The sequence below is a fragment of the Megalobrama amblycephala genome, linkage group LG3, assembly GCF_018812025.1.
Source record: "Megalobrama amblycephala isolate DHTTF-2021 linkage group LG3, ASM1881202v1, whole genome shotgun sequence".
NCBI classification, from domain to species: Eukaryota; Metazoa; Chordata; class Actinopteri; order Cypriniformes; family Xenocyprididae; genus Megalobrama; species Megalobrama amblycephala.
Window position 1 is genome coordinate 33,870,896 of NC_063046.1, and position 10,241 is coordinate 33,881,136.

At 35.0% G+C, this 10,241-nt stretch overlaps 1 protein-coding gene across 1 annotated transcript; it reads right to left on the reverse strand.

Annotated features, from left to right (window-relative positions):
- Positions 1-1,229: 1,229 nt before the first annotated feature.
- pop4 (POP4 homolog, ribonuclease P/MRP subunit) lies at positions 1,230-7,231 on the reverse strand. Its single transcript, XM_048185246.1, has 7 exons — positions 7,075-7,231; positions 6,653-6,702; positions 6,268-6,488; positions 6,055-6,132; positions 5,892-5,953; positions 5,630-5,731; positions 1,230-2,488 (listed from the first exon to the last, which is right to left on the reverse strand). Exons 1-7 carry the CDS (start codon positions 7,079-7,081, stop codon positions 2,352-2,354), a joined length of 657 nt encoding a protein of 218 aa, XP_048041203.1. The 5' UTR covers positions 7,082-7,231; the 3' UTR covers positions 1,230-2,351.
- Positions 7,232-10,241: the final 3,010 nt, after the last annotated feature.

Sequence of the window (10,241 nt, forward strand, 5' to 3'; positions counted from 1 at the left end):
TCTTGGGTAAATGGAAAACCTACTGAAAGAGGTTGTTCCCCATTATTAAGAAAGTCACAGTTCTCGTGCAACATGGGGAGGAAGAAAGATCTTTCTGAAGATGAAAAACGTGAAGTGGTGCAATGTCTTGCAAAAGGCATGAAAACAACTAATATTGTGTGAAAACTGAATAGACTGTCGAATTCACACCTAACACATCAAAACCAAGAAAAATTACTACATTTTGCATGAGGCTACCGTATAGTTGTAGATATAGAATCTCTTTTATATATTAAGACGACACAATAAAAATCAAGATCAAAAAATCAAAAACAAAATATGAGGAAAATATTTTAAATATGAAGGAAAGAGCAAAATACTGAACTTGGCTAAGGTATTTATCTGTCAAAATTATTTGGCAAAAAAGGCAAACTACATCTACACAATGTAAAAATGTAAAACAAAACAAAACAAAACAAAAAAAACCTCATGAAAAAGCAAACACTGACTACAACTTAATCAGTTAATATTTTGCAATTTGGCATGTTTTATTGCATTGTCACATATAAAAATGGACTCCAAGCAACTACACAACATGTTTACAAAATCTTTACAAATTTTTAGTATTTGTATAAAGGGTGATGTCATTTTCCCAGGCCGAACATCACTTTTGGCCACTACTGTATGTGAAAACAGATATTATGGAGTCATTTTTAAATAATTAAATGTTTATGAATGTGCTTAAACATGCAGTTCCCTTGACAATGTGCAAGCTGTAAAGGTGTGGGCTGAAGTGAACAACATTTGTTGTTTATCTGATTAAACAGTATTGGCTTAGATAACAGAGAAATCTGTATCTGATTCATTTATAGGTGTCAAAAAAACAACAGAGCTTTGGCCCTTAAAACATTCGGGTGGCATAGCCAGTCTATCAAGTTTTTTTTTGTTTTGTTTTTTACAGAGAAAAATATTTTTTTTAAAAAGTGACCACAAAGAACAGGCTTGTTATATGTATTAAACAGATTTTCCCTATAACAACCTGAAATTTTATATGTGACAATTAATAGGCTACATAATATTTTTTGTAAAAATATAAAGTGTGATTTAAAGGAAGTCTGCACACTTATGATGCAACATCATGACATCAGAGAAGGAGATTAAGTGTAAGGAAGCTCTTTTCTCATAAAAGACATTGCACATGAGAATGATGAATGGACTTCTTGTGTATTTGCAAGAATGGTCACTTCCAGCAGTTGATGTTTTCAGCTTCCTTTAATTCAGACACTGCTGCCAAAATCTGTACTATGCTCTCAGCACTGAATGCAAAATAATTTTTCTAAGCTAATATAGTTAGTAACAAACTCGTACGTACTTAAAGGGATAGTTCACCCAAAACTAGAAAAAAAATCTCACCATTTACTCACCCTCTAAACCTGTATGAAGTTCTTTTTCGTCTGAACGCAAAAGATGATATTTTGAAGAATGTCGGTAACCAGTTTCTGGTCCCCATTGACCGCCATAATATACTATGGAACTCAATGGGGACAATGAATGGTTTGGTCACCCACATTCTTCAAAATATCTTCTTTTGTCTTCAGCAGAAGAAACTCATACAGGTTTAAAACAACTTGAGGGTGAGTAAATGACAACATTTTCATTTTTGGATGAACTATCCCTTTAATTGCAAAACCTGTTCCGAGTCTAGGAATGTGGAGTCTCCCTGGCATTACCAGAAGAGGCATTGATGAGTCACTTGAAGGAAAAAAAACATGACCAAGTCTCCAAGAATCAGGTCTAGGTTCACAGAGGGAAAAAATAAGTTCCTTGTTTTGTAAGCAGGCAAAGATTACGACATATAGACCACTGAAACAGAACCACAACTTCAAAATCACACTAACTCAGTGTACACTTTGAACTCCTGTGATCCTGTGCTCATTCAAGTACACTGAAGATACTGCATCTAACAATACTTTGCTTATTTTATACAACTTTAACATTTTAGAACCTACTTAAATGCCTCCCACCATGGGAAATAATTGTGCAATATAAACATACTTGTGGATCTATTGTCATACTGAAGTAATGGGATTTGGTACTAATGAATTATTAGTTTCTTTTTCATTTTTAGTGCATTTGCAGTGCTGACTACCCTTGTTGACTAAATGAGGTCATAGCCAAAGAGTTTTGTATAATATAAGGAAGTGGCAGGTACCAGGGATCGTTTAAAGAGAGAAGAGAGAGAGAAAACAAGGTCAAGGTTTATTCCTCCTATCCCCCCCATATCCATAATGATTGAGCGTCTGCTCCTGATAGTCTCCCAGGCTCCAGTACCAGCCCACAGTTAAAAATGAGACAACGTTTAAGACTTTCCATTACAAGTCAATAGTTCCTTTTACTTTGAATTTCTTTGCTGACCGCTCACTGGAGCGCAGTTCAAATGTACTGCCATAGATGTGAGTTACAAAATCACCAATTTCCACACTGAACACACTTTTCCTCTTCGGTATTACTGTAGAGAGAGAAAGAGAAAAAAAGAGAAAAGTCAGTATCCAGAGGGAATTATTGAATAGCATATTTCTACAATGAATAAGCAACACTGTTTGAGAGGTTGAAGTGGCCTCTGGTAAGCACCTTTCAAACATGTCAGTTCATTTGGTAAATGGGGTTCTGAGAGGTGGCTAATGACTGTTGTGAGGAAGTGTGTTCGTGACACAGTAAGGATTTGACTTCAGTCTGGACTAGGTCTGTTTTCACAACATGATTATCATGGCCAAAATAATTCAAAATAATAATATTACAGCGATATCTATAGAAATGTTGAAAAAGATAATAATGCTATAAGTCAAATTCATTTTTTCTCTTTTTTAGCCAACGAATCACTCTAAACACACTCAAAAAAATAACTTGTTGGTCTAACTTAATTCAATTATGACACCTATTTCCACACAGTTGAACTGATTTATTTGAACTTAAGATAGGTTAATTGTACTGATGAGTAAAATTCATGCTAATTGAATGAGATCACACCAGTTTCATTTGACATATTCTGTGAATGTTTCCTGAACATAATTCATTCTTGTTGATCCAACCAGTGCTATTGCAATTCAGACTGGTGCCCTTGTGCAGTGTTGCTCAAGTTTTCTGCACTTTTAAGGAAATGGAAAGACCTGTTAGTGTTTAAGTGTTTAATGTTTAGTTATTTTGAACATTTAAAAGAGTTTGTAGCGTATATATATAAAACATTTTTTGTTACCATCATGGTGAAGATGTGCGCTTGTGCTTAGGTTGTGAATAGCTGTTGTACACAGACATACATGTTTCATGACCATTGAGAGGGATAAAGCTGATGACCATATGTAGACTGTGTAAATTATGTGCTGGCCCTCAAACTAATTTATTTATATTTCTATAAAAACTAAACTAAAATATCACTTTTTCATATGCTAAGTAACATTTATAGCATGCAAGTAATGATCAGGTAAAGAACTTCTCATCACTGGCTTTAGCACAGTTAAAGCTTGTTGAGAACAACATAGATTTATTTCATGCAGCCACCCATAGCCTAACCACAAGGTCTACACTTCAGCATAATGGTAACCTCAAAAAAAATCGACATAAACTCTTTTAAATGTCAAATATAACTGAACATCAAACTTTAAAAGGTATTTCCCTTTACTAAAAACACATTAAACAGCACTTAAGTTCATCATTTACTGTCCTGATCTTTCCCTACGCAAAGCATGCTGGGAACTAGAAATCCACTGCCCAGTTTCAATCAATGCAACATAAATGATTCATGTCGTCCCAACACAAATGGTTTAGGTTAACCTAACATTTTGCAAATTTAATTTCATTTAACATAATACAATTGAGTGCAAATGCCAATTAAGTAAAAAACTAAAGATTTGTGTTGGTTCAGCTTATTTTATTTAAATAAACTGAACAAGCAGCTAGAATCATTTTTTTGAGTGCATGAGTGTAGGGAGAATGAGAAAGTTTGTAATCATAACTGTACAAACTTACAGCTGATCAGCCTTTTTTTTAATACTGTTGAAAATCTAAATATTCAACAATAATACTGATCTGACCGCACTGACACTATTGGATGAGAACTAACTGAGCTGGACGATGACAACTCTGTTTTCTGCAGAACATTTTAATAAATGAAATGAGCTAATTTAATAACTGATGATCTTTACAACAGAACTGAATCAACACAGAACTGACTTCAATTGAACAATGACTATTTACTTTTAGAGCCTCTGTACAGCCGAAATGAACTCTGTTGCATCACTGAACCATTTTCCTGTTATCACTGTAAAGCTGCTTTGAAACAACAACAAAAAATGCCTAAAAATGTCCTTTTACAAAATAAAAAAAAACTCCCACACAGACTTTTCTCGGGTGTGGGTTGAGTGTCATTTCCTCTGACATGATTTTGTGCAGCAGTAATAGCTACACACTGCTTTTCCATTTTATGATGGGAACTATGTTGGACACGACCTCTACTATGTTGGAGTGTCAACCAGATTGCTGCTGGCGCTGGATTATTTCCAATATGTATAACATAACATGATATCAATATTTTATTGATATATGCGTTCCAAATTATTATGCAAGTGACATATCTGTAATATTTCAGTATAATAAACATTCAGATTTTAGTTTTTCTAAGAAAATGTTTGTTTGTTTGTTTATTTATCCATGTCTTTTTAGATAACTGGTATCAATCTCAGACAAAATAATTTCCCAAATCTATGGAAACCCTACTTAGAGGTTGTTTCACATTATTAAGCAAGTCAGAGTTCTCATGCAATATGGGGAGGAAGAAAGATCTTTCTGAAGATGAAAAGCATGAAATGGTGCAATGTTGTGCAAAAGGCATGAAAACAACTAACATTGTGTGAAAACTGAATGGAGATTATCGAATTATCATAAGATTTGTGAGTGATTTAGAGCACAGCAGAACTCGGTCAGATAAAGGCTTATTAATGAAAGTTCCTGTCAAAAAAATTAATTGCATTAAAAGGGCAGCTATAAAAAAGCCGCCCTGGACCTTTTTGGGTACATCATAAATGTTGTGTGCATCAGAGTGCACAGACGAAACAATATACACTGTTGCGTTATCTTTCATTTAGATACTTGGTGTTTGGAATGAAAATGTGAGAGAGAGTTCTGGGAGGTCATTATACCCAACCATTTTGATGACATTTCAGAATAACTAAATCAACATTTTAGATGCTGTGCAGTGAAATTGGTCTGCTGGTTATTCCAGTTATCCAATCACTTTCTCTGTTAAAGCAAAGTCACGTGAGTTTCTTTTGTTGTTGTTGTTGCGCATCAAGGGATTTATTCTCTAACTGTTTTTCCATCATAGTTTATGTGCTGGATAGTAAAAAAGATCCACCTCAATTGAGGGCATTTTTTTATTTACATTTCAAGTGCATTCTGGTGATTCTGTCCAGTGTTTTTCAATGAAATATCCAAAAACGAACATAAAAATAGGCTTGTACTTTTTTTGCACTCAGAGGCTCCTCCTTTTTTTTTTATCTAGAGGACAGAAGCTTGGTTTAAGCATCTTTAAGTACCGACATGCTCGCTCACAATAGTGAAATGCTGTGAAACCTGTACAAATAATTTACGCATATACCTTTTAGTTTGTCCTCTTTTGTGATGATTTTGAAGATGTGCTTCATTTCCTGTACCAAGATGCCAGTGAGACCCACATACGAGGGGCATTTTGATCTGACAACTATAAGGAAAAAAGATGAGAGAAAGAGAACATGACATTCCACTATACTCTCAAAATATCACCATTAAATCGAAAATCTGGATACACTGGATATACTGCCGCTAAACCAAAAATGTGTGCCTTTGTGTGCAGATATTTTCAAATGTGCATGACGTTGTACCTGTTAAGATTGCACCATGGAAATCAGCTTTCACGAGCTTCTGCTGGATCATCTGTGGGTTGCTGTATTCAAAAGAAACAGGCAGCACATTCACGGAGCGTTAGCAAGACTGGAATTGAAATTATAGGTACCCATGAGCCAGAAATTATGACATGCATCTTACCTTCCTGGTTTCAATCCATTGCATAGGTCCTCAATGTACTGTTTCCATAGCTCATGCAGAGGCAAGAAGAGTTCATATCTAAAATCACATCCATAAGATACAAAGACGCATTATTTTAGTGATAAGCAGAAGTTTTACCGATATAATATAGTGCATGATACAACACTATAAGGTGAAAGAGAGTATAAACATAATGAAACCTCCAATACAGACTTTTGATGTTCAGGTTTGAGCTGGAATAATTTTAGCCGTCTTCTTTCTTTGGCATTCAGTCCCTTGGCCTTCCTTTTCTTTCCCTTCTTTTTCGGTCTCTTATATTCCAGTACTACCGCCTTGTGCAACATCATCTCCTCAATGGCTGCATCTTTCATTTGGGAAAGGCTATTTTTCAGGAACGCTTTGGTGAAGGCCTCTGCTTTCGTACTATCTGAAGACTGTGAAAAGTGACATTCAGAATCTTATTTGACTAGTCTGTAAAGTTCCCAGAATTAACAGAATAACTATACATTATGAAATGCTTAACAGATCATAAATTATAAAGTTGAAAACCCAGGCTATAAACCATGAAACAGCTTAAGGAACTAATGTTAATGATCACCTCAACTCCCAAAAGAGCGCTTTCCTTTGGTGGGATCCGGGACTCCAGCACTGTGAACGCGAAAACAGATCAAATATTATTACGCTTGTCCTTCATTTTGTTTTCTTTGGTAAATGACCATAATGTTATATTTAACACGATCCAAGATGGTCACAACATAATACATTAAACAATATAAGTGTCTTTCTTTCTTCTTTCTTTTTATTTTATTTTATTTATTTTTTTATTGGCAAATCGCACTTAACATTGCATTACTGCCATCTATTGATAACAGATCAGAAACTCTACTTTCTCCTCCTTTCCCCTGGCTATATAAGAACCAACAGCTTAACCAGCGCTGCGTGTTAATCTCCTCTGGTTTCGCTTCCAGTAATAGTAGATTAATAGGACCATGATCAATATAACAGCACCATCAAACTTACATTCCATAGTTCAAAACACACAGTATCCAAAAATGCTGCTGCTAGAATCACACGTGCTGACAGAAGTCAGGACAGACGAGCTGATCACCGATTCAGACCGAAGAAATCGAGCACGCATCATTCATCTCAGAATCACTGTCCAAACTAACAAAAAATAATACCGTGAAAAGGAGGATATGTTTCTCGATATCTCTTTAAGGGTTATTAAAGATTATTTATGACCATTTAATTTAGCAAAAAAACAAATGTTAATCTAGAATAAAAAAAAATAAAAATAAATTAGCTAACAGTAAAAGAGAATATTTTAAAGGGATAGTTCACCCAAAAATGAAAGTTCAGTCATCATTTACTCACCCTCAAGTTGCTCCAAACCTGTATAAATTTATTTGTTCTGTTGTACACAAAGGATGATATTCGGAAGAATGTTTGTAACCAAGCAGATCCAACCCCCCCATATAGACCCCTTAATCGCCTACGTCACTGTGACGTCACCGCTCTTAAAATGATCCACATTGCTAATCATAATTAGCCCAGCGATAGGTTACATTAGACAATAAGCCTTGACAAAATTCCCCGAACCACCCGAAAGTAATTACTTCATATGGGAATTAATTCATATCTTGTCTAGGAAATATCCAAAACTTAAGTTAATTTATAAAAATAGCTGTCACCGTCCCACAGAGTCAGTGACTGTACATATTCGGGCAGTTCTGAACCTTCTGCATCTATGTTTAATAAATCCCTCCTAAATCATGCTATCTTACGCTTGTCAACATTGAGTCCAGCGTCTCTTTTTGCCTCCAGCTAAGTCCCGCCCACCAGGAAACGTTGCAATGTTTACAAACTTTTAAGGGGTCTATACTATGTGCTGTCAAGCATAACCTGATATTGCAGAGTTCAACATGTTGTAGAGTTCACCATGTTCCTGGGTCAACATTTTTGTTGATCCTGGAACAACATTCAAATCAACCAATCAGATTTGAGGGACAAGTTTACAGATTATGTCAAGTTCAGGCTTAAAATCATGAATTGGTGCTTCTACATCAGTGTTATTCATCTATCATTTCCCTCTGATTTTTGGGATAACTTATGGGTAGGGTTAGGTTTAGGGGTAGGAATAGGGTTAAGACTAAATTTTCATAATGTTGAATATGTTGACAATATGTTGACCCAGGAACGCATCTAACTCAGCAATATCAGGACGTGCGGCACATTTCAGCCGTTTCACTGGCCCACTGTATTACAATGCATGTAGTGTACTAATACATGACACTGTATATCAATAATGATTATTTTAATGACTTCCAACGTGAGCATAATAATAAAGTATGCAGTTAGGCCAATAAGCACTCAAAATCACTCACTGCAATGTATATATTAAAAAAAAAAAAATTTAAATATTTATACTTCTCCGTCTTTATCCTCCAAGTGGTCCTTGAAACATGGAGCTCTTTACTTCTGTATTGTGATGTAGGCTTCCTCTGAGCGTAGGTGGATTACTGAAAATGAAAAAATGAAAAAAGTGCTTATACATGGTTGTATTGTTCATGTAGGCTACTTGTTATTCAATAAAAAAGAGAGAAAAAATGAAAGGAATATAGCCTAGGTGACGTTCATGTGCGTTCAACTCCTGAATATGATCTTTATACTTGACTTGAATGCATTGGTTATGCATCGGATTTGAGATGTGGCCACTGCATTACGAAAAATGGAGACACATTAATGCAATCTTTCAGGGGTGGGGGGATAACATTTTTGGAGAAATCCTGTATATCTCATAGAGAATGTCTCATTTCAGAAAAGCAACCATTAGTACATTAGCCTATAAAACAATTGTTACTCCTCATGAGCTGTAAATTATTGTAATTTATTTCTAACTTTGCATGTTTCTAAAACGACGCAGACTTAATGACAATTGCAGCCAACAGCTTAAAGTCAGCATGAAACGAAAGTTGTGATGGTTTTTCTTTTTTCCCAATAGAGTGAGATGAAAACCCAGAAGACTAATTCACTATTGGTTCCCTTGAGAATATCCTATAGGTTTTTTTTATAATGGGGCTTTTCAATTTATGAGTAAAATGGTCTGTAGTCTTGCTCTACCTAAATTACACACACTCGTAAAAAAAATGCAAATTTTGAAGTTGCTATGTTTATTATTATTATTATTATTTTAAATTGTTTCTAAAAAAAAACACCCCATGTTTCTAACAAGTAACTGAGAACATTTGGGGTGTGAGTGTGTGCAGTTTACACTGTAGAACAAAACGTCCACGTATCGTAAAGTTATGTAGTCATCATGAAATCAAAATGGACAATATTTACTTTGTTAGTGCACATTACTAGTCTTGTGGTGTCTGTGCAAGTTAATACACAGAATAAAAATATGTTTATCATGCAATCTTTTGTCAAAATCTAAAAAAAAATAGCTTCCGCTCTGAAATAGCATTCCTTCTCTGATGACGTCAGTTTGACGACTTGGGTTGAATATCCTTAACCACTCCTCTCTAACCATCAGTCTGCTTTGAGCGAGGGATGGAGATGAGTAAAACCCTGCCCTCTATTCAATTTCCGTTTCACTTGGACATACGTCACAACAATGAAGTAAAGTCGGTTGCAATTTCTGGTTCATGGGGACTTTATGTTAATCATAAACATTATAAGGGCACATGCAATGAAACAAAATAATGATGTGCAGCGCACAGATAAATAATTTATAATAATATACAATATTCCATAACAAAAATAAGATTTGCCAGTTTTGATTTCCTGATATTTCCTGTCATTATTTACTCACCCTCAAGTTGATCCAAACCTGTATGAATTTTTTTTTCTTTTTCTGCTGAACACAAAAGAAGATATTTTGAAGAATATGAGTAACCAAACAGTTGATGGGCCCCATTGACTTTCATAGTATTTTCATAGTATTTAATCAATGATTGAACTGAATATATGCCTTCATAACAACTAGGTTAGACTATGGAAGTCAGTGGGGCCCATCAACTGTTTGGTTACTCATATTCTTCAAAATATCTTCCTTTGTGTTCAGCAGAAAAAATAAATTCATACAGGTTTGGATCAACTTGAGAGTAAGTAAATAATGACAGAATTTTCATTTTTGGGTGAACTATCCCTTTAAAAGGGTTTAAGTGTGCAGTGTCCCTTTAAGA

Excerpts from the sequence above, each read along its gene's own strand:
- pop4 (XM_048185246.1), bottom strand. Across the intron at positions 6,489-6,652 it reads GCGCTCTTTTGGGAGTTGAG|TCTTCAGATAGTACGAAAGC; the intron begins GTGATCATTAAC and ends CACTTTTCACAG. Across the intron at positions 2,489-5,629 it reads AAAAGAGGACAAACTAAAAG|TAATACCGAAGAGGAAAAGT; the intron begins GTATATGCGTAA and ends CTCTCTCTACAG.